Genomic DNA, 25,535 nt, shown 5'->3' on the forward strand with positions numbered 1-25,535 from the left:
ATTTAAACTTTAATTTCATCTTGTGAAATGCAGTATTTTCCTTATTTAAGAAACATTTTGTTCTTTGTGTTGAATGTGCACTGGCAGCCTTTATGAAGATATTCGGTAACCAGTCTTCATGATTCAAACAAAAAAAAAAGTCAAAGTTAGGATCTGTCAAGCCAGGTTTCACTCTAGGATCTGACTTGCCCAGTATTCATGTCACCTGGGATCATAATACTTAGTTTTGGTCTTCCCCAAATAGAACCATCTGTACATCTACCTTAATAAACCCATACTGTTCATCACAATGAGATCAGTCAGCGTAAGGTGTAAAATGTTCACATATTTTTGGGAGCTTGCCAGGATATGTTTTTGATCAGACTGTACTGATTGTGATAATTCATGAAGGACTTATGAATCATATACCACCAGTCTCTTTAGCACAGTTTGTTCAGATGAAATTAGTCTGAAGAGTCCACTATTTAAAGTTAAAAAGAACAAAGGAGATGCAGATAAATATTTAGCACGAACGTATGGGAATATTCCTTGGCTCAGGTTCAATCAGAAATGGTGAATGTATTAGCCTGTCTGCGTCCTATGCGTTTAGAATGTAGTGCAGCCTCTGCCACATAGCATGGGCCAATTTGTGCTGATGGTAATCTTCTGCACAGTGGACAGTAAAACGAATGCACTGAAACTTCCAAAGCTCCATTTCTAATTTTCTGCGTAACTGGTAAAATGGGACAAGGGTTTCAGAATCATAGAAACATAGAATATAGGAGCAGAAGTTTAGCCCTCTGAGACTGCTCTGCCATTCAATATGACCTTGGCTTATCATCCAACTCAATCCCTTGTTCCCAATTTCTCTTCATATCATTTGTTGACTGTTCCTAATTCTCATTGTTACACTGTGAACAGCTGATGGTGACTTCATGCAGCTTCCAATATCATCTCAAACTATGATCGCCTGCAGGAGGCAAGTGTATGGTGGAAATTGTGGGTACCTTCTATCAGCCGATTAAAGCTCCACCATGTCACTATTTTTGGACTGTCTCATGTAGTTTCTAATAACTTTAATTCAAACTGCCCCATGATCTGACATCAGCTGATACCTTACATTGGTTGGTCCAGCTCAAACTGCGCTGAATGGCAGGCGAGTTTAGTATATTTCAAATGACACATTTGTAATTGAATTATCTGGTAATGACAAACAGATAGAGACATCTCCTTGGCCAAGCTGGTTGCCAACTAATAGTGCAGTCAGTGGAAGGGCTGAGGACTATCCTATCATGATCGGTGCACTTTCAATACTTTACATTTGAAATGCTTTATTTCTCTCCTGGTTGTGGCCTGTAAATTTAGAATGTGTTTGTTCGGTGTTTCTCTAAAGTTGCATTTATACCCCAGGCTCAGCCTTACAAATGACATTGCCCTACCTTATTTACCTCTCATGTAAATGGCTTACACTAGCCTGACCACCATGTGTGAACTGGTCTTGATGACTTCATAGATGGTGCATGTGGAGTAGCAACATTATAACTGTTGCGTCATCATCTCATTACAAGTATAAGTAGAGTGCCTGTAATCTGTGAGGCAGCCACGAACAGTAGAGCAATCTATTGCTGGTCGCCATCAGTCAATTAGTTCCATGTTAAACATTTTTAAAAGCAGCCAGGCTTAACTGCACCTTTTGCAGTTGTATTGTATGCTGTCCAAAGCCAATAAAGTGTGAGACTACTTATTGAAGAGAGTTTCAATTCATACCGATCTTTGATTTTGAGCAGCTTGATATGCTACAGATGCCTAATCAATGCATACCTCTAATTGTTTTACATCAATATAAACCATTACAGTACAACTGGTCTATTGCTTGCCTGATGTGTATTGATGGTTTTGAATGTTTTGATATGAAAACTGTCACATCAAATAAAATTTTTATCTTGTTAACATTTCAGTAGATGTAACGTGACAAAAGTGCCTTCAATCACCTACTTAGGAAATCTCTGATCTTTATTTCTCGGAGAATATGATATTTTGCAGTCACCGAAGCAAGCACAAGGGGGCTTGTTTTAATACCTCATCCAAATGACAGCATTTCTGAAAGTGCTTTGTTCCATTGGAGCTGCACTGAAGTGTCAGTCTTAGTTTTAGTGCTCAAACCCTAGAATGGGACCTAATCTCCCAACTTTGTAATTCAGAGGTGAGCGCGTCACCAACAGAGACATCTCTGGTACATAAAGATGAAGGCAAGACACTTTCAGTTGTGAAATTCTACTCAAGTTACGAGCTAGGTCATAAATAAGGTGACCAAGATCCCTCATTTATGGACAGTCTGGAGGAAGGTCAATAGGGTGGTCAAGAAGGCATATGGCATGCTTTCCTTCATTGGGCGGGGTATTGAGTACAAGAGTTGGCAGGTCATGTTGCAGTTGTATAGGGCTTTGGTTCGGCCACATTTGGAGTACTGTGTACAGTTCTGGTCACCACATTACAAAAAGGATGTGGATGCTTTGGAGAGGGTGCAGAGGAGGTTCACCAGGATGTTGCCTAGTATGGAGGGTGCTAGCTATGAAGAGAGGTTGAGTAGATTAGGATTATTTTTGTTAAAAAGACGGAGATTGAGGGGGGACCTGATTGAGGTCTACAAAATCATGAGGGGTATAGACAGGATGGATAGCAAAAAGCTTTTTCCCAGAGTGGGGGACTCAATTACTAGGGCTCATGAGTACAAAGTGAGATGAGGAAAGTTTAAGGGAGATATGCGTGGAAAGTTCTTTACACAGAGGGTGGTTGGTGTCTGGAACGCGTTGCCAGCGGAGGTGGTAGACGGAGACACGTTAGCGTCTTTTAAGATATATTTGGACAGGTACATGGATGGGCAGGGAGCAAATGGACACAGAGCGTTAGAAAATAGATGACAGGTTAGACAGAGGATCTTGATCGGCGCAGGCTTGGAGGGCCGAAGGGCCTGTTCCTGTGCTGTGGGTTTCTTTGTTTCTTTGAAGATACAGAGAGCAGTGGTTGTTTTTGCTTGTGTTGTAGAGTTCTGTCATCACCAGTAGTTGGGGATGCGAGGGATTTTGGAAGAGTGAATCCACAACTGGTGCAATGGGTGTGAATGTTAGCAAGCAGAGAAGACAGGTGGTGATGGATGGATTAATGAACTGATTGAAGAACGCTGGAAAGATGCACAAAAAAAATGATGAGTTTGACAAAATGGAGTCAATCCAGAGCTAGCAGCAGCAGAATAGGAAGGTTGGGATATAGTGAAGAGTTGGGGCAGTCCAGTGAAGGTTAACTTTGTTGATTCTAGGTGTTGAAGGACTTATGAGGAGAGTTTGAATGGGTTGGGCCTTACGCATTGGGATGGAGAAATATGAAAGGCAAAAGTATTGGAATATCAAGATTCTTCAGTGGCTTGACAAGTTAGACACTGAAAGGTTGTCTCCCTTTGTGTGAGAGTCTCAGACCAGAGAGCATAAGCTCAGTCAGGAGTCAACCATTTAAGACAGAGCTGAGGAGGAATTTCTTCTCTCAGACCTGTGAAAAACCTATGGAATTTTTTGCCACAAGGACTGTCAAGGCTGAGATGGACAGCTCTTTCATCATTAAGAGAAATAAAGGTTATAGGGAAAAGGCAGTAAGATGGAGTGCAGTATTATTAAGATCAGCCATGATCTCATTGAATGTTCGAGACTCGATGGGCTGAATGGCCCATTTCTGCTCCTTTGATTTGTGTGAGAGGAAGAATCTGTGAAGCTTAAAGATTCTGAGGGTGAGAAACAAAAGGAGGTGTTGACTGGCTAACAGGAAGGTGAGAAGAAGATGAGGAAAGGAGAAAGGGAACAAGACAGATTAATAGAGAAACAAAAGGGAGACAATGACAATGAACTCTTCTTCTATAATAACCCTGAGTGTAACAGAAAATAGAATCAGGAGAAGTGTAGAATAGGTGGGCAATTTAAACCTGCTCTCACAAATTAAAACTACACCATGGGTTGAGAAGCAATTTAGAATATCTTCACAGGATGACAGGAACTGCGTGATGGAAGTTTTATTTTCCTCTTTTCTGATTACTCTCCAGGGTAGCTTGCTGTAAAGTTGATCGTGGTCTTAGGTTGGAACAATATTAAGTAATTGCACAGCAAAGAAAAAGTTTCAGCCCTACTACTGTTGGTTACATTTGAGACAAAATCTACTTGCCTTTCTCTAATCATAACAACGCATCCTGCAATGTTTTTATTTCCTTGTGCTCATCCAACTTTTGTTGAAAGAATCATAGAATCCCTACAGTATAGAAGCATGCCATATGCTCATCAAATCCATACCACGCCTCTGAAGAACACCCCACCCACCCACAATCTTGCATTTCCATGGCTAAACCACCCAGCCTATAGAATATGGGACAATTTAGCACAGCCAGTCCACCTAACCTGCACATCTTTGAACTGAGACTTTATAAGGCTCTAGTTAGGCCCCATTTAGAATATTGTGTCCAGTTTTGGGACCCACACCTCAAGGAGGACATACTAGCCCTCGAGCATTTCCAGCAGAGATTCACACGGATAATCTCTGAAACGGTAGGTTTAACGTATGATGAACAGCTAAGGATCCTGGGATTGTACTCATTAGAGTTTAGAAGGTTGAGGGGAGATCTAATAGAAGCTTACAAAATAAAATATGGCTTAGAAAGGGTGGATGCTGGGAAGTTGTTTCCATTAGGCGGGGAGACTAGGACCCATAGGCACAGTCTTAAAATTAGAGGGGGTAAATTTAAAACGGAAATGGGGTGACATTTCTTCAGCCAGAGATTGGTGGGCTTGTGGAATTCATTGCCATGGAGTGTAGTGGAGGCCAGGACGTTGGATGCCTTCAAGGCAGAGATCGACAAATTCTTGATCTCAGAAGGAATCAAGGGCTACGGGGAGAGTGCAGGGAAGTGGAGTTGAAATGCCCATCAGCCATGATTTAAATGGAGGTGTTCTTGATGGGCCGAATGGCCTTACTTCCACTCCGATGTCTTATGGTCTTATGGTCTAACTGTGGGAGGAAACCCATATAGCCACAGAGAGAATGTGCAAACTCCATATGGGCAGTAACCCAAGGCTGGAATTGAACGCAGGTCCTTGGTGCTGTGAGGCTGCAGTGCTGACCATTGATCCACCGTGCCATCCCTCCCATTCCTCTGTTATTTACTTCAGTTACTCTTTGTAATGATTATTCAATAGTTCGTGTCTCTCAGAGAAATGCAGAGGACATTAGTTTGTAAGTGTACAATTGGCATGTTTTACTAGAGAGTGTTCCCTCTCCCCATCCCCATTTTCTGATGAAGAGTCTAGGCCCGAAACGTCAGCTTTCGTACTCCTAAGATGCTGCTTGGCCTGCTGTGTTTATCCAGCCCCACACTTTGTTATCTCGGATTCTCCAGCGTCTGCAGTTCCTATTATCTCTGATACAATAGCTCAGTGGTTAGCAATGTTGCCTCACAGCACCTGGGATAATAGGAACTGCAGGTGCTGGGGAATCGAGATAACAAAGTGCCAATCTGGATGAATACAGCAGGCCAAGCAGTATCTTAGGAGCACAAAAGCTGACTTTTGGGCCATTTCTGATGAAGGGTCTAGGCCCAAAACATCAGCTTTTGTTCTCCTAAGATGCTGCTTGGCCTGCTGTGTTCTTCAGGTTTATCACAGTACCTGGGGCCTGGGTTCTATTTGTGCCTCGGGTGGCTGCATGTGTGGAATTCGCGCATTCTCCCCGTGCCTGTGTGAGTTTCCTTCCACAATCCAAAGATTTACAGGTTAGGTGGACTGGCCATGCAAAATTGCCTGTAGTGTTAGGGATATGTAGGCTCGGTGGATTAGCTGTGGGAAATGTAGGTTTACAGATATAGGGTGGAAGGGTGGGTCTGAGTGGAATGTTCTTCAGTGGGGTGATGTGTACTTGGTGGGCTGAATTGCCTGCCTCCAACCTATAATGATTCGATAAGTTTAAAGGCTTCCATTAGCTAGGTTGCCTGACAACCTTGCATTTTCCAGCACAAAGAATTAGTCTGTTCAATCTTTCCTGAAAGGCATGATCTAATTACAATGGCCTTTCCAGCCCACCTTGCCAGCAAGTGCCTTTGAGGCCACCTGACAAAAAAGTATACAGCGAGTGGTAAAGATTATCCTTGTTCACTACTGGGACATGGGCTTTGCTGGCTGGACCATCATTTATTGCCTATTCCAGCTGTCTTTCAGAAGGTGGTAGTTAACTGCTGCAGTCCATGTGCTGCAAATTGACACATAGGGAGGGCATTCCAGGATTGTGTCCCAACAACTGATGCAGTGTTGATATGTATCCATGTAATTACAGTGAATAGCTTGTAGGGAATATTGTGTGGTTATTCTAGAGGTTCTGCCAAAGGCAGTGGAAGGAGTGGATGCTTGTGGATGTGGTGCCAATCAAATGAGCTGCTTTGTCCTGGATGGTGTAAAACTTCTTGTGTGTTGTTGGAACTGCACACTTCCAGGCAAGTGGGGAGTATTCCATCACATTCCTGCCTTGTGTCTTATAGGTGGTGAACAGGCTTTGGGGAGTCAGGAGCAGAGTTACTTGCTACAGTATTCTTAGCGTGTGACCTGTTCTTGCAGCCATCAGATTTTCATGGCTAGTGAAGATCAGTTTACGCTTGATGGTAACCTCCGGGATGTTGATAGTGGGGGATACAGTGATGCTAATGCCACTGAAAGTCAAGGAGCAGTGGTTAGATTGCCTCTCACTGGAGACGATCATTGTTTGGCATTTGTGCCGTGCAAATATTACTTGCCGCTTTTCAGTAAAAAAACCTGGGCATTGTCCAGGCCTTTTGGACGTGTACTGCTACATTTGGACATGGACTGTCTTAGTATCTGAGGAGTCGGTGTTGAATGATTCTCCTGCATGGGCCAGGCTACAATAGCACAGGAACATTGAACATAACAACATAGGAATTAGGAGTGGGTTTTGAACCTACTTCCTCTCACTCTATCTCTATGTCCTCCTGTTCGAGACTGTCCCACAAGAGTAAACCAGAGGAGAAAGGAATAAACTGTGGCATGCTTCACTAATCATCAGTAACAACACAATAACGCAAATGGAGGACATACCGAAGACTTTCACTGACAACTGTTCTTCCGCCGTTCCCGCTTTATTTGTTGCCCTGCAGATGTAAGCCCCAGTGTCTTCCCGGCTAATGTTTCTTATCATCAGCTCCGTGCTTCTCTTCAACCCATATTTATCATTGTCTTCAATGAGTCTCCCGCCCCTGCAAGACAAAAGTGTGAAAGTTCACTACTGCAGGAATAAAAGGCTGTATATTCCCGTGTCGGCCTTATAGTGTAGCCAAACCCATTGTCTCTAATATTAGGCAGCCACCCAGTAGCATGATGTTTATGTGGCATTTATTCTGACTACTGGCTCCCCTCCCTTTGTACCGATCTCCTGCTTACTGCAATCATGGAATTGCCTCTATTAAGCAAAGGCTCAAAAATTTCTAACATTACAATGCCAATCAGTACCTGAAAGAGCAAAGAAGCATTTGATTCAGGCACCAATGTTGCTTGACTTGTCATTTCATTCTGGTATTTTTGTATGTTTATCTGAATTTTACATAAGCATGTTCTTATTTTCTTATTGTTTTTTATTATATGCTTTCAGATGATTGCTCAGAAGCAGCCTCTGGTAGGTGTTTTTGTTCAAAGGCTGATCTTCGCTGGGACAATGCAGCCAGTGACAGGCTGTTACCAAGAGGGGTAATCTGCACAAGTGAAGTCTGAAATTGTTCTGTGCATTAGGAACAGGATAACCGGTTCACATGGAATTCCCTTCCCACTTTAACAGAAGGATTAACTGTTTTTGTTTCGAAAACAGTAAGAAAAAAACAGAAACTTGTGTTTGTGCACCTTTTATCATCGGAATATGACCCAGGGCCCTGCACAAATTTAACGCCGTGCCAAAGAAAGAGACATGAAGACGAGTAACCAAGCTTTTGGTTAAAAAAAAATGCTAGGTTTCACAGGACAGTTTAAAGGCGAATGTATCAGTGGAAAGGCAAAAAAGGTTCTGAGCAAGAATTTCTAGAGCTTAGAAACTAGGAGACCAGAGGTATCACCATCATAGATGAAGTGAAATGAACAGTGGTGTAAATATTAGCAATGGAGTGACAGAGATCCCAAAGGATTGCAGGGGAGGTCATGTATAAGTTGGAAGGGATTCGTAAGTAAGATTAAGAACCCTTAATTTGAGATATTGATGTACAGGGAATCATTGTAAGTCATAAGGATAGGGATCATCAATCTTTTTTTGAGATAAAATACACCCAGCAGATTTATGAAGGCACCCAAGTTTCTAGAGGGTACAAGGTGGGGTAGCCTGTCGGGTATGTATTGAAATTGTCAAATCTGGAGATAGCAAAAGTACAGAGGAAAGTTTCAGCAGCAAAAAGGTTAAGGCTGAACTGTGAATCAAATAAGCTGCTCGGATAATGAATAGTCTGGGAGAGTCGTTAGGATGGGTTTATACTGGGAGGCGACAGTAATATTTACTTATACATTGTTAAATAATTATGGAATCTGTTGAGGGTGGTTCCACCATGTTGCAAAGAGAATTTAACACGTTAATTATGGTTATAATTAGAGTAATCCGTCACCACAGATTTTAGGAAATAGAAATAATAAAAGTAGGAACAAGAGTAGGCCATCAGCCCTTTGAATCTGCTCTGCCATTTGATATGACGAGGGCTGATCATTCAACTGAGCATCCTGTTTCTGCTGCATCCCCATACCCATGGTCCCTTTAGCACAAAGAACTGTATTTAGTTCTTTCTTAAAGGTTTTGGCAGAGAATTCCACAGACTCACCAATGTATAAAAGAAATTATCCTCATCTCAGTCCTAAATGGCCTGCACCAAATTCTTTCACTGTGATTCCCACTTCTGGATGCCCTGATCATTGAGAGTACCCAGCATTTTCCCTGTCTAGCCCTGACAGAATGGTATAGGTTACTATGAGATCATCTTTCTTTCACCTAAAACAAAGTGAAAATAGTCCTAATTGATCCAACCACTCTTCATGCATCAGTCCTGTGATCCCAGGAATCAGCCTGGTGAATGTTTGTTGCAATGCTTGCATAACCAAAGTATCCTACCTCAGATAAGGAGAACAAAACTGCAGAAAATACCTCAGGTGATAACAAAGTGTGAAGCTGGATGAACACAGCAGGCCAAGCAGCATCTCAAGAGCACAATAGCTAACGTTTTGGACCTAGACCCTTCATCAGAGAGGGGGATGGGTAGAGGGTTCTGGAATAAATAGGGAGAGAGGGAGAGGCGGGCCGAAGATGGAGAGAAAAGAAGCTAGGTGGAGAGGAGCTGGGGTAGGCTGGATTGCAGTGCCTGGAGTTGCTGGCGCATGGCTGCGAGTGCCTGGGCTCCTGAGATGCTGCTTGGCCTGCTGTGTTCATCCAGCTTCACACTTTGTTACCTTGGATTCTCCAGCATCTGCAGTTCCCATCATCTCTGATCACAATTTTAACCTCACTGCGAAGCCTCTTCCAGGGATGCCTAACCTGAAGAAGTTACCCTCCTCTCTCCGGACCAACCTCAGACCAACCTCAGCGAATCTCTCTCTCACTGCAACTCTCTTGTAATCTCTTCAGCCTTGAAACTGCTCGACCAGGTCCTCAAGCAAACCAGGTACCACAGTCACATCAGCTTCCTCAGCACCTGCCTATGGAACCGGATCATCCCCAATGGACTACAGTCTACATTCAAGCCTTCCCAATTTGGCCCCAACCGTGACCACCTCTACAGCCAGAACATTCAGACCCTTCAGCAACGTTTCTCCCTGCGAGTCCTGAAACAGACACTCGCAGCCATCCGCCGGCATCTCCAGACACTGCAATCCAGCCTACCAGCTCTTCTCCACCTATCTTCTTTTCTCCCCACCATCGGTCCGCCTCCCCCTCTCTCCCTATTTATTTCAGAACCCTCTCCCCATCCCCCTCTCTGATGAAGGGTCTAGGCCTTTTGTGCTCCTGAGATGCTGCTTGGCCTGCTGTGTTCATCCAGCCCCACACTTTGTTATCTTGGATTCTCTAGCATCTGCAGTTCCCATCATCTCTGATCACAAAATACCTCAGGTGCTGTGTCACCAAGGCCATGTAAATTGCAACAAGACACCCTTGCTCCAAAAGCTCTCACTATAAAGGCCAAAATGCTGTTTGCCTTCTTCACTGCCTGCTGAACCTGTATGCTTACTTTTAGCAACTGCTCTACAAGGACACTCAGGTCTCATTGCACCTCACCCTCTTCTAATTTATCATCATTAAGATAATATTCTGCCTTCCTGTTTATTGCTCCCAAAGTGCTCACCTCACATTATACTTCAATCTGTCATGCATTTGCTCACTCAGTCAGATTGACCAAGTCACACTGAAGCATCTTTGCATCCTCCTCACAGCTCACTCTCACACTCAGCTAGTGGGGTGCCACAGGGATTAGTGCTGAGACCCCAGCTATTCAGTGACTGCCACTTGGAAAGACCCCCATCTGTTCTGTCTTTGCTTCCTGTATGTAAACTAGCTCTTTATTCACATCAGTACACTATCCACAATCACAGGCACTTTAATTCTACATACTCATGTCATGAACTAAAATATCAAATGAATTAACTTTACTGATATAAATCAAAATACCATTTACCGATGAATCAAATACAGTGTCAATTATCCTTCAAACCTTCAAAAATATAGAAAATGGGAGTTATAGTAGGTCATTCAGCCCTGCTCCACCTTTCAACATGCCAACGCCTACAGAAGGAATGAGGCTCTGGCAGCTAGCGTTTTCAAATAAACCTGCCTGACTATAACCTGGTTAATAAAATGTGAGGCTGGATGAACACAGCAGGCCCAGCAGCATCTCAGGAGCACAAAAGCTGACATTTCGGGAAGGGTCTAGGCCCGAAACGTCAGCTTTTGTGCTCCTGAGATGCTGCTGGGCCTGCTGTGTTCATCCAGTCTCACATTTTATTATCTTGGATTCTCCAGCATCTGCAGTTCCCATTATCTCTGACTATAAACTGGTGCCGTGTTATTTTGACCTCGTTAAAATGATCATGGCTGATCATCCAACTCAGTGCCATGTTCACAATTTCCCTCCATACCTTTAGATCCCTTTAGCTCTAAGACTATATCTAACTCCTTTACAAAAATTCCAATGCTTTGGTCTCAATTGCTTTCTGTTGCGGAGATTTCCACAGGCTCAGCACACTCCGGTTGGAGAATCAAACAATGTTCTTTAGGTATTATGGATTACTGCTCATTACTGATAGAAATCAATGAAAGTACAAATTATTGATATGAGACAATTAAAGTTTTAAATACTGACATGCATGAATTAACATATCAATTACTGATATGAATCAATTGAATTGTTGACAATTGAATTGGATGACTGAAGATGCTAATCACTGATCTTAATTAAACTATTTCTCACTGCCTTGTTGCAAAGAACATTTATATATCAGGTAGCAACATGCTCACGCTAATCTGTGATGGTCCTGATAGTTGTGTAGCCTGCTAGCATTCACTGCCAATAAGAACATTTGCACAAGGAGCACTTGGGAGAAGTAATCAATCCGATGGAACCACAATCCAGTTAGAGGCGTCATAGAATCAGAGGGAAGCTTATGAGCAAAAAGTTTGCACGACCTTCGGCTGTGCTTTTCGGGGGCGTGTGTGCTGTCAATTTAAAAAATATCTGACAAGGCTGGAAAACTGACATGCGGAACATTCCTAGTGAAAGCACACACACTCCTGCAGCTTGTGAACCTACCTCTTCAAGCACATACCATTATAAGGAGGTGTCTCTGTGTTTTAGATGATATGGTTATTAATCTGACTGCACAGTTGTATATTTATCCGAATGGAAAGGCATGCTTAAGCTGTACGGTGTAGTCCATGTACAATTACAATTAACATCTGTTTTTGTTTTATAATATGTTTGCGCTTCATCCTTTTCATCCTGTTTATGTAAACATGACAGGGGTGGCACAGTGGCTAGCACTGCAGCCTCACAGCGCCAGGGACCCGGGTTCGATTCCAGCCTCGGGTAACTGTCTGTGCAGAGTTTGCACATTCTCCCCATGTCTGCATGGGTTTTCTACTCCGGTTTCCTCCCACAGTCCAAAGATGTGCAGGCTAGATGGATCGGCCATGCTAAATTGCCCACAGTGTTCAGACGTGTGTGGATTATACGGGGTGGGTCTGGGTGGGATGCTCCAAGAGGCGGTGTGGACCTGCTGGGCCGAAGGGCCTGTTTCCACACTGTAGGGAATCTAATCAAAACCATAGGTATACTTACATAGATGTAGAGTTAATTTAGCCAACTGTGTTAGTGTAAAAGATGTTACACATTCCTTTCTTTAACAAATTTGTTGTGCCTAAGCATCAGAATGATCCGTCATTTAATTCAGATTTATTAAATACCAGTGTCAACCCACTATCTCCTTCACTGGATTATGAAGTGGTTTTGGATTCAGCTTCATGTTAAAGCCCTGTCATGTTGTAATCATCTATTATGTTGTAATTTCAATGAAGCGGGTGCACATTGGAAAATAAAAGACATGCAAATTTTTTTTATTATTTGTTCTCAGGATGTGGGTGTCTCTGGCTACAACCAGCATTTATTGCCCAACACTAATAGTCATGGGAAAGGGATGGTGAGCTCATTCTTCAACTGCTGTAGTCCCTGGGGATTAGTACTCCCATCATGCTCTTCATAATGACATTGCAGGATTTTGACACAGCGAAACTGAAGGGATAACATACATTTGTTGAGAAAAGACTGATTATACCACACCTGTTACCTGAAGTCCAGAGAAACTTCCTTATAAATACATGTGCATGAAGAAACAGGTCCTGCAAAGGCTGCAGGTGTGTAATACCCAATATGGTAGCACTTCAAGGGGCAGCAATTATTAAATATGCAGAGGTTAACTTGAGAACTCTGGACAGTGTCAGTAACATCAGCATACCATTTATATCCTCTCTCCCTCCTTGTTTCATTCATGGCTCAGTGACAGTGCCTTGACTTTTCAGGACAGTTGTATGTTCAAGTTCAGGGATTTAATTCATGCTTGCACCTCAAATCGGAACTAAGGGGAGGCTTCACAGTGTCAGAAGCACTGTCTTTAGCATGAGATGTTGAACCAAGGGCCTATCTTCCCTGCCAGCCAGATGTAAAATATCCTCTGCCATTTTTTGAAGAGGAGCAGGGGAATTTTATTGGTGCTCTGGCCGACATTCATCCTTCTATATTTCATCTGCATCCCTTGGTAAGTGTGGAATCTTTGTGCAAGGATTGCTGCCCGGTTATTCCTTGATTGTCATTACTTAGAGACATCTTGAGATTGTGAAAATTGCAATTTATTTCCATTGACAAAATATGAACACAGATTGTAGCTGGTCAGAAACGTACTGTTTAAAATATAACAAAACAGGAGTTAGAATTCACGAAGCATCATTTACATAAAATTATTGTTCAAATTACAAAAGAATACAGAACAGAAGAGGGCAGTTTATCCCTTTGTGACTGAGCTAGCTCTTTTCACACAGCACTGTAAAGTTCTCTCCTTTCAAGAGGACAGGCAATACACTTTTTACTGAATCTGGTTCCAACCCTCTTTCAGATATTGCATTCCACCTCATAACAACTCATGGTGCAAGATCTATTCGTTCTCAGGTTTCTTCCTTAGCTTTGTGTTTCATATTTACGAAGCTGACCCAATTGGAAAAAGAAAAGCTTCTTCTGCATTTAGCTCATCAAAATTTCCCTACTCTAAGCAGACTAACCTTAGTTTTTCTAAACTCCACTTCATTGCATGTTTCAACCCTTATGTGATTCTATCAAAGGCCGAGGAGTGGCAGATGGAGTTTAATTTGGATAAATGTGAGGTGCTATATTTTGGAAAGGCAGGAATTATACACTGAATGATAGAGTCCTGGGGAGTGTTGCCAAACAAAAAGACCTTGAGGTGCAGGCTCACAGTTCCTTGAAGATGGACTCACAGGTAAACAGGGCAATGAAGACTATGGCGGTACACTTGTTGTTAATGTTCAGTGAGAGTAGGAGTTGGGATAGCATGTTACGATGGTACAGGGCATTGGTTATGCCACCTTTGGATTGCTGTGCTCAATTCTGTTCTCCCTGCCATTGGAAAGGTGGTTTTAAATTTGAAAGAGTGAAGAAAAGATTGACAAGAATGTTGTCAGGATTGGAGGGTTTGAGCTATAGGGAGAGGCTGAATAGGCTAGGGCTATATTCTCTGGAGTGTCAGAGGCTGAGGGGTGACCTTATAGAGGTTTATAAAATTATGTAGGTCATGGTTAGGGTAAATAGCCAAGGTCTTTTTTCCCAGGGTAGGAGAGTCCAAAACTGATTGCATAGGTTTAAGGTGACAGGGGACTGAAATAAAGGGACTCACAGCAACTTTTTCATGCCGAGGGTGGTGTGTGTATGGCATGAGCTGCTAGAGGATGTGGTGCAGGTTGGTACAATTACCACATTTAAAAGACATGTGGATGGGTATATCAATAGGAACAAAAACAAAGTTGCTGGAAAAGCTCGGCAGGTCTGGCAGCATCTGTGAAGGAGAAAACAGAGTTAACGTTTCGGGTCCGGTGACCCTTGCAATGCGTAGGATTGCATAGGAATAGATTGCATAGAAACCATAGGATTGATCAGGAGTTGGGGATTCGGATGCTGCTGGGTGCAGATTATGGAGGGATATGGGCCAAATGCTGGCAAATGGGACTAGATTTGTTCAGGGCATCTGGTTGGCATGGAAGAGTTGAATCAAAGGGTCTGCTTCAGTGCTGTACAATACTCTATGTCCTCCAGAACCTCCCTAAACCTTAACATCCTTGCTAAAGTGTCCATCCAAAATTAGCTGATGCCACAGCCAGGACCTCGATGATGCTTCCTTACTGGTTTAAGATAACAAAGTGTGGGGCTGGATGAACACAGCAGGCCAACCAGCATCTTAGGAGCACAAAAGCTGATGTTGAGCTTTTGTGCTCCTGAGATGCTGCTTGGCCTGCTGTGTTCATCCAGCTCCACACTTCGTTAACTTGGATTCTCCAGCATCTGCAGTTCCCATTATCTCTTCCTTACTGGTTTGCTTTGTTACTCTCACCTTGATAGAAGAAGCAAATTAAAAATTTGAAGCAAGCCTTTAAATTTGCCCGGTTACTTTCAAAGACTTGGCATACTGTCATACAGGGCAGAAGAGGCCTTTCATGCCATCAATTCTGTGCTGTCCTATCTACAATAATCCAACCTGTGTACATGCTTGATCAAGTCCCTGATTTTTGCCATGACAGTGATTTAACTTTCCTTTTCTCCTGGTTTTGTTACTGGGGAAATTAATCTACTATTCGTCAAGGATCCAGTACAAATCTAAAGGGTTGGTGATCCTGACTTTGACCCTTACCTGTACCAGCTGATGTTGGGCTCTGGAGAGCCAGTCACAGTACACATCAATGTCACAGACTCCTGGCGACCTGCTATAGCTTTCGCTGAGCTCTCAGGCACATGAATTATGGGAGGAACTGGAGTGAAATAGAATGGAAGAAAGAAAAGCAAGGTAAGTGCAAGGGCTGGTGGAGATCATCATAGTTTACCAAAGGCAGAAAGACCAAACAGAGCAAAGAGTGAGGCAAGAATTTCCATTTAAACCTAACACCAGAAAATGTATCTTATTTGGTGGGAGGTTCTGAATTTGAGAAAGATATTGCATAGTACAAGGTAGTTTGGTCCATTACACCCCTGCTAACAGTGGTGTCCTGCTTTTGAAGCGAACTGCACTATGAGCTAGAGTCTATAGAGTGTGGAGCTGGAGGAGTACTGCAGGTCAGGCAACATCAGAGGAGCAGGAAAGTCAATGCTTTGGGCCTAGACCCTCCATCAGGACTGCATGAAGGTTCTGGGCCTGAAGCATCGACTTTCCTGCACCTCTGATGCTGCCTGGCCTGCTGTGCTCCTCCAGCTCTACACCGTATCAACTCTGACTCCAGCATCTGCAGTTCTTGCTATTTCCGACTGAATCATGAGCTGGCCTGTAGGAGCAGTCTCATTACTTTGCCCCAGTAAGGCCGAGGCCATGAACTCAGCGAAGTGATAACTGAAGGCTTGACCCACCTTCAGCAAGGCGAGCTGCTGCTATTCAATCACAGGCTGGCAAAACCACAGCATTGATCAGGAGTTGGGGATTTGGATGCTGCTGGGTACAAGGCATCTTAATTCACTTTCAATACTTAATTTAGAGAAAGTGGGGACTGTCGATGCTGGAGAATCTGAGATAACAGGGTATTGAGCTGGCAGATGAAAACAGGAGTGTCAGGCATTCCTAACACTCTGGGAGCTGGCTCTAAAGATGCAATACTAGGGTTAAGGACTGCACAGGGGAAATAAAAGGTGAATTAGTGATGGGATACTGGCCTCTGTGGAGTTATTTCCAATGCCATTGCTGAAAAGTTTACTACCAAAATCCTAGGGATGATCATTAACCATAAATTAAGCCAGATCAACTCTGTAAATACCATGCAAAAGAACGGGGTAGGTATTGGGAATTCTGTGGCAAGTAACTTGCTGTTTGATTTCACAAAGCATCTCCACCTAGCCACACACTTGGCTGCATGAATGCGCCTCCAACAAAATTCAAGAATCTCAACACCATTCAAGACAAAGTAGCCCACTCGATTGGCACCCTGACTTCAAGATTCGTGGCTCACATCATTGATGGCTGTGTGGATAAGCTACAAAATACTTTAACCAATCACCAAAGCTCCTTGAACAGCACCTTCCAAAACCACATCCTTGATCAGTTGGAAGAACAAGGGCAGCAGGTACATGTGGACATGCCTACCTGCATTTCCACTCCAAGCCATGCACCATCTTGATTGGGAAGTTTGTAGCCATTTCTCCATTGCTACTGAGTCAAAATCCTGGGACTGCCTCCTTTACAGCATTATGGTGTTAACTGCACCTCATGGACTGCAATGATCCAAGGAAGCAGCTCAACACCACCTTCTCAAGACCAATCAGCAATAGTTAATAAATACTGGCCCAGAAAGTGACGCCGATATCGCATCAATGAATGAAGGAGAATGCAGACATTGCTTCAGGGCACGGGCCTTAATAGATGGAACCTCAGAGCTATGGGAGACTGTGGTTGAAGCCAAAACATTGTCATGATTGAAATCAGATAATGAAGCAGAAACTGGGAAGTAAAGTTGACATTTCCTGACCTGACATAAGTCTTCCTAACACCTGACAGCTGATTTATTTAATAGCATGCTCGATGAAGGGACAACAGCTGTTTACTTTGTTTCAATACATTACAATGATTTTTTAAAGCAATTATTAATTACAAGCTGCTTTACTTATAAAACCATAGAACTTTAATGGCACCAACATGCAGTCACAGTGCTCAGTGTAGGTGATAGGAAGACACTCTCCTGTCAAACTCAGTTCACAAACTGTCAGTTAAAAAGAAATCTATAAAATTGTTATTTGCACGGCGCTGCCAAGAGATGAAAAGGGATACAGTGAAAACTCTGGTTAAACGATTAAAATTGAACAATTTGGAGCTAGGATTAAGGCATTTCTAGGATTTGAATGAAATTAAGAGGAATTACCTGAAAATATTATGTAAATTGGTAGTGTTTGAATATCTAATGATTGTAATCTCTGCTGGGAGCTCAAATCTATTTTATTTGTTGTGTTGCACAGCTTTGGAATGCAGGGATGGCAGTCTTTCGAACAAAATGCTTACAATATGAATGAAATGTACTTTGCAGAAGCCTGCAGGGAAGTCCAGTTAATTCAGATAACAAGGTGTAGAGCTGGATGAACACAGCAGGCCAAGCAGCATCAGAGGAGCAGGAAGGCTGACGTCTCGGGCCGAGACGCGTCTTCAGAAATGGGGGATGGGAGAGGAGGAGGAGGGAAAGGGGGAGGGGAAAGGGGCTCTGAAATAAATAGGGAGAGAGGGGAAGGTGGATAGAAGATGGATAGAGGAGAAGATAGGTGGAGAGGAGACAGACAGATCAAAGAGGTGGGGATGGAGCCAGGAAAGGTGAGTATAGATGGGGAGGTAGGGAGGAGATGGGTCAGCCCAGGGAGGATGAACAGGTCCAAGGGGGCGGATGAAGTTAGAAGGTAGGAGATGGGGGTGGGGCTTGAGGTGGGAGGGGGGCATAGGTGGGAGGAAGGACGGGTCAGGGAGGTGGGGGCAAGCTGGGCTGGTTTTAGGATGCAACAGGGGGAAGGGAGATTTTGAAACTTGTGATGTCCACATTGATACCTTGAGACTGCAGTGTTCCCAAGTGGAATATGAGTTGCTGTTCCTACAACCTTCCAGTGTAATAGTTATGGCACTGCAGGAGGCCCAGGATCGACATGTCATCTGCGGAATGGGAGGGGGAGTTGAAATGGTTCGCGACTGGGAGGTGTAATTGTTTAGTGCGAACCGAGCGTAGGTGTTCTGCAAAGTGGCCCCCAAGCCTCCGATTGGTTTCCCCGATGTAGAGGAGGCCACAACTGAAACGGCAGGTACAGTATATGACATTAGCAGATGTGCAGGTGAACATCTCTTGATGTGGAAAGTCTTCTTGGGGCCTGGGATGAGGGTGAGGGAGGAGGTAAGGGCCAGGTGTAGCACTTCCTGCAGTTGGAGAGAAAAGTGTCGGGTGAGTGGGGCTGGGGGGGGCAGTGTGGAGCGGACAAGGGACTCATGGAGAGATTGGTCCCTCCAGAAAGCAGATAAGGGAAAAATGTCTCTGGTGGTGGGGTCGGATTGCAGATGGCGGAAGTGTCAAAGGATGACGCGTTGGATCTGGAGGTTAGTGGGGTGGTACGTGAGGATGGCCGGGATTCTTTTTTGGTTGTTATTGTGGGGAGGGGCTGTGAGGGATGAATTGGGGTAAATGCGGGAGACTCGGTCAAGGGCGTTCTTGACCCCTGAGTGGGAGAAGTTGCTGTCCTTGAAAAACGAGGACATCTGAGATGTTTGGGAGTGGAATGCCTCATCCTGGAAGCAGATGCGGTGGAGGCAAAGGAATTGGGAACAGGTGATGGAAGTTTTGCAGGAAGGTGGGTGGGAGGAGGTGTATTCTAGGAAGTTATAGGAGTCGGTGGGCTTGAAATGGATCTTGGTTTCTCGGTGGTTGCCGGAGATTGAGACAGAGAGGTCCAGGAAGGACAGAGAGATATTAGAGATGTTCCAGGTGAACTTACGATTGGAGTGGAAGGTGTTGGTGAAGTGAATGAACTGCTGGAGCTCCTCGTGGGAGCACGAGGTGGCACGAATACAGTCATCAATGTAACATAGAACATAGAACATAGAACAGTACAGCAAAGAACAGGCCCTTCAGCCCACGATGTTGTGCCGACCATTGATCCTCATGTATGCACCCTCAAATTTCTGTGACCATATGCATGTCCAGCAGTCTCTTAAATGTCCGCAATGACCTTGCTTCCACAACTGCTGCTGGCAATGCAGTCCATGCTCTCACAACTCTCTGTGTAAAGAACCCGCCTTTGACATCCCCTCTATACTTTCTTCCAACCAGCTTAAAACTATGACCCCTCGTGTTAGCCATTTCTGCCCTGGGAAATAGTCTCTGGCTATCAACTCTATCTATGCCTCTCATTATCTTGTATACCTCAATTAGGCCCCCTCTCCTCCTCCTTTTCTCCAATGAAAAAAGTCCGAGCTCAGTCAACCTCTCTTCATAAGATAAGCCCTCCAGTCCAGGCAGCATCCTGGTAAACCTCCTCTGAACCCTCTCCAAAGCATCCACATCTTTCCTATAATAGGGCGACCAGAACTGGACGCAGTATTCCAAGTGCGGTCTAACCAAAGTTTTATAGAGCTGCAACAAGATCTCACGACTCTTAAACTCAATCCCCCTGTTAATGAAAGCCAAAACACCATATGCTTTCTTAACAACCCTGTCCACTTGGGTGGCCATTTTAAGGGATCTATGTATCTGCACACCAAGATCCCTCTGTTCCTCCACACTGCCAAAAATCCTATCCTTAATCCTGTGCTCAGCTTTCAAATTCGACCTTCCAAAATGCATCACCTCGCATTTATCCAGGTTGAACTCCATCTGCCACCTCTTAGCCCATCTCTGCATCCTGTCAATGTCCCGCTGCAGCCTACAACAGCCCTCTATACTGTCAACGACACCTCCAACCTTCGTGTCGTCTGCAAACTTTTCTGACCCATCCTTCAATCCCCTCATCCAAGTCATTAATAAAAATTACAAACAGTAGAGGCCCAAGGACAGAGCCCTGTGGAACACCACTCACCACTGACTTCCAGGCAGAATATTTTCCTTCTACTACCACTCGCTGTCTTCTGTTGGCCAGCCAATTCTGTATCCAGTCAGCTACGTTCCCCTGTATCCCATTCCTCCTGACCTTCTGAATGAGCCTACCATGGGGAATCTTGTCAAATGCCTTGCTGAAGTCCATATACACGCATCCACAGCTCGACCCTCATCAACCTTTCTAGTCACATCCTCAAAGAACTCAATAAGGTTTGTGAGGCATGACCTGCCCCTCACAAAGCCGTGTTGACTGCATTTAATCAAGCCATGCTCTTCCAGATGGTCAAAAATCCTATCCCTCAGAATCCTTTCTAACACCTTGCAGACAACAGACGTGAGACTTACTGGTCTGTAATTGCCGGGGATTTCCCTATTTCCTTTCTTGAAGAGAGGAATTACATTTGCCTCTCTCCAGTCCAGTAACAGTGGAAGAGTTGGGGTTTAGGGTCAGTGTAGCTGAGGAAGATGGATTGTTCCATGTCACCTACAAAGAGGCAGGCATAGCTTGGGCCCATGAGGGTGCCCATGGCCTCCCCCTTTGTAGGAAGTGGGAGGAATCAAAAGAGAAGTTGTTGAGGGTGAGGACGAGTTTGACTAAGTAGATGAGGGTGTCAGTGGAGGGGGACTGGTCAGGCCTACAGGACAGGAAGAAGCAGAGGGCCTTTAGTCCATCTACATGGGGAATGCAGGTGTACAGGGACTGGACATCCATGGTAAAGATGAGGTGTTGGGGACTGGAGAACTGGAAGTTCTGGAGGAAGTGGAGGGCATGGGTTGTGTCACGGATGTAGGTAGGGAGTTCCTGGACCAAGGAGGAGAAAATGGAGTCCAGATAGATGGAAATAAGTTTGGTGGGGCAGGAGCAGGTGGAAACAATGGGTCGACCAGGGCAGGCGGATTTGTGGATATTGGGAAGGAGATAGAAACGGGCGGTGCGGGGTTGGGGAACAATGATGTTGGAGGCTGTGGCTGGGACTACACCTAAGATGATGAGGTTGTGGATGGTTTGGTGCTCGGGGGTGGGGTCATGATCAAGGGAGCGGTAGGAGGTGCTTTCGGAGAGTTGGCGTTTGGCCTCGGCGATGTAGAGGTCAGTGCACCATACTACAACTGTGCCTCCCTTATCTGCGGGTTTTATGGTCAGGTTTGGATTGGAGCGGAGGGCTGCATGTTCTTCAGGGGAGAGGTTGGAGTGGGTGAAAGGTGTGGAGAGGTTGAGCCGATTGATGTCACGACAGCAGTTGGAGATGAAGAGTTCGAGGGAGGTTCAGAGGCCTTGTGGTGGTGTCCTGGAGGGGTGGGGATATTGGAGACAGGAGAATGTGTCAGGAGACGGAAGGTTAGGCTCAGCAACTCATATTCTGCAGGAACAGCAACTCACATCCCACTTGGGAACCCTGCAGCCCAATGGTATCAATGTGGACTTTACAAGCTTCAAAATCTACATTCCCCTACTGCATCCCAAAGCCAGCCCAGCTCATCCCCGCCTCCCTAGCCTGTCCTTCTTCCCACCTATCCAGTCCTCTCACCTCAAACCCCACCCCCATCTCCTACGTACTAACCTAATCCGCCCCTTTGACTTGCCCATCCTCCCTGGACTGACCTATCCCCTCCCTACCTCCCCATCTACAGTCACCTTTACTGGCTCCATCCCCGCCTCTTTGACCTGTCTATCACCTGTCCACCCATCTTCTCCTCAATCCATCTTCTATCTGCCTCCCCCTCTCCTCCTATTCATTTCAGGACCTCCTTCTCCTCCCCGCTTTCTGAAGAAGGGTCAAGGCCCGAAACATCGGCCTTCCTGTTCCACTGATGCTGCTTAGCCTGCCGTGTTCATCCAGCTCTACACCTTGTTATCTCAGAGTCTCCAGCAACGCCCTGCCTGCCAATGTAGTTAACTCAGCCACATTAGGGGCATTTAAACAGTCCTTGGATGAGCATACGGATGATGATGGGATAGTGTAGGGGGAGGGGCTTAGATTAGATCACAGGTCGACGCAACATCGAGGGCCGAAGGGCCTGTTCTGCGCTGTATTGTTCTATGTTCTATGTGCTATCTGCAGTTCCGACTAACCCTGAAACAATTTTAGCCCAGTTAATTGGTCAGTTTGAATAGAGTCTTGTGATGAGGGCTTTTTATGGTACATTTGCAGTAACCCCACCTCTGGGCCAGGAGGCCTGCGGTCAAGTCCCACTTGCTCCAGAGGTGTGCAATAATCTCTTTGAACAAGTTGATTTATAAATATCTTGAATCTTGAGACTCCAAAAATATTCAAATAATCCCACAAAAATCTCTGAAAAAAAGGCCCCTTATCAATGAGACAAAACATCTTTCGAGTTGACAGGTCAGTAAGTTTGCAGACACTGGTTGGATGTATTCCTTGGTGCTATCATCAAATATTGCTTACACTCACATACTTGCTATTGATACATCCACCATGTGACAGTCTGTTTTGCTGGCCACTTAGAAAGCATATACATTTCCATGGACCAAAGGTAGTTGTTAGGGAAACAACCTTGGTTCTGTAATAACCTTGTATTTAATAAATTAACAAGTTTGAAGTATAACCGAGTTGGGAAGACTCTTTGACAATGTTTTGACAACCTTTTTTGATGAAAGGTCTCAGCCCGAAACATCAGCTTTTGTGCTCCTCAGATGCTGCTTGGCCTGCTGTGTTCATCCAGCTTCACACTTTGTTATCTTTGACAACGTTGACTGCTTTCCCAAAACAGCCGAACAACTTCACAACGAAGGGAGAAGATCCCTTATCACCTTTCATTTCAAACAATTGGAAGTGGGCCATACTCCTTGATGCACTTAAAATCTAAACATCTATGTCTCTTTCTTATCAAATATACTCAGTGACTTGTAATTCTTAGCCTCCGTGGTAGAGAATTCCACAAATACATTACCGTCCGAGAGAAGAAACATTTCCTCACCTCAGACGTAAATGGTCTACCCCATATCATGAGACTATGTCCTCTCATTCCAAACTCCACAACCTGGGAAAACATCGACCCTGCATCAGCTTTGTTAGAATTTTATAAGTTTTAATCAAGTCCTATCTCATCCTTCTGAATTCTAATAAATTGGCAGCCATGAGCCCAGTACACACCACAACCCATAGGGTGAGAACAAACCAAAATTGCCCCCGGCCTCATTCACCAGATTTGGGCAAGCACCACAATTCATATCTGCAAAGCTAAAAATAGATCCAAAATCAGAGCCAAACCCCACAGCCACCCACCCCCACAACTACAAAATCTCTTTCATGCCCATGCCTTTTGTCGGTTTAATAAGAGTTCTCAAATCACCAGAATCATTTTTACTCTTTTGACAAGAACAGCCACGATGCTGTTGTAAAAATATGATGGCTCACGTAAATGCACCCATTCAACAGCTCCTACCCAATTTTAAACGTGATCTGTGCAGACAACAGGAGGGAGCTTTCTCAGAACAGAATCTGAACAAAGGCCGGGCTATAGATGTTAAAGTCTTCTTTTGTCATCTCTTATTGCCAAGGCAAAACAGGCCACCCTTGGAGAAACAACCAGGCATAACCACTTGAACAATCTTATTTCACAATAGACAGAAGCTTAATTTTCCCAGCATGGATCCTTTCAATTCCCTGCTTGTAACTGGAAGCTCCACACTTAGAAGCCTGTTGAGTCCATCTAAAATGTCACAATTGCTCAAAGAAATAAGGGGAGACATTAAATGATTTACATTTCTGCAATTTTTTTATTGTTTTGCTTCTGTGGGGCTGCTGTAAAACTAAATGAAATTTCAAAGTTCCCTCACAGTGATGTATGGGTTTGCAAATGATTAAAATTTTAGAATAGTTGGACACAAGGGGTGCTGCCAGTCTCCTTCTGTGTTTCTCTGACAAAAGGTGATTCCGTGTTTCTTATGTATTTTGTATGACAGCATGGTCATCACGTTTCCAGATTGTTCGTATTGAGACCGTTACTTAGTCATCTAAAAATATATTCAAATCCTCGTGTGTCTGAGAGCCATTATCACAGATCAGGAGATTACCTTTCTGCCCATGCTTGTACATGCCAGCTCTCTGAGAACAAATTCAATAAGTCCTATTTTTCCATTCTATGTTGGACCATGTAGTTTTGCTTCCTTCAAATAACAATCCGAGTTCATTTTGAAATCTTTCAATGTTTCCACTTCAACCACTCTTGGAAATCATTGACATAGATCATGAACAGCTAGGTTCCAGGCACTGATCCTTGTCGTAGCCCACTGGTCACAGCCTGCCAACAATAGAGGGACACATTTTTTTCTTGCTGTCTGCTTTCTGCCTGTCTACCAGTCATCAATCAATTCTATAATAATTCTCCCTACTCCATGCACTTTAATTTTGTCTTTAAAATGGTTTTAAGAAGCATTCTGAAAATTAAAATACACCACACCCACCAGTTCCCCCTTATTGACTCTGCAGATAATGTTTTTTGAGGATTCTATCAAATGTGTTAAACATGCAGTTTTTATTCTGTGTAATTCCTTGGGGTGTAATTTAATCTGAAATCAGGATCCAAAATCTGGTTTAGAGCATTTGTGAAGCAAAGTGTGGCAGATTGGAAAAACAATAAAACATTTAAATGTTTGACAGATGGTGGGCAATGACTAGTATTTAAAAATTTAATGCTTGATTTCCAAAAGAAATGACATATTTTCCTTTCATGCAAAAATATCTAACAGGAAAAGTAAGGTCAGAAATAGTAAGTACATCAAAGAAGGAAACTTTTAAATTTGCTAGAAAAAATTATCATGCCAATTAGGATCATTTTGGAATTCAGCAAAGGAGCACTAACAAATTAATAAAAAAAAAACAGAAAACTGATGTAAAATAACAAGATATACAAAGAATGGATTGTAAAAGCAAAAATATCTAATAGGAAAAGCAAGACAGCCATGGCTAAAAATAATTACTTGTATAATCATTCTTTTCTAAATGCCTAATAATCACATCCATTATCGAATGGTACAATTTTCTCGACAATTGCCAAAAGAATAACATGTCTGGAATTCTGTAATTTCTCTCACCTTTTTAAAAAAAAGATGAGGTTACATTTGTAGCCTTGCAATCTGCAGATGACTCTACAGATAAATTGAATTTTGA

The 25,535-nt window shown here is 43.8% G+C and overlaps 1 protein-coding gene across 4 annotated transcripts in view; it reads right to left on the minus strand.

The window, feature by feature from the left end:
* Positions 1-25,535, minus strand: part of LOC125457009 (neural cell adhesion molecule 2-like) — a 1,449,549-nt gene that overhangs the window by 363,653 nt on the left and 1,060,361 nt on the right. For all 4 annotated transcript variants that reach the window (XM_048540683.2, XM_059650141.1, XM_048540685.2 and 1 more), the window contains 2 exons: positions 15,495-15,612; positions 7,113-7,270 (listed from right to left, as the gene is read on the minus strand). In XM_048540683.2, the coding sequence (XP_048396640.2) occupies positions 7,113-7,270; positions 15,495-15,612 (276 nt within the window). The remainder of the gene's footprint in view (positions 1-7,112; positions 7,271-15,494; positions 15,613-25,535) is intronic.

This window comes from Stegostoma tigrinum, chromosome 12 (assembly GCF_030684315.1).
Source record: "Stegostoma tigrinum isolate sSteTig4 chromosome 12, sSteTig4.hap1, whole genome shotgun sequence".
NCBI lineage: Eukaryota > Metazoa > Chordata > Chondrichthyes > Orectolobiformes > Stegostomatidae > Stegostoma > Stegostoma tigrinum.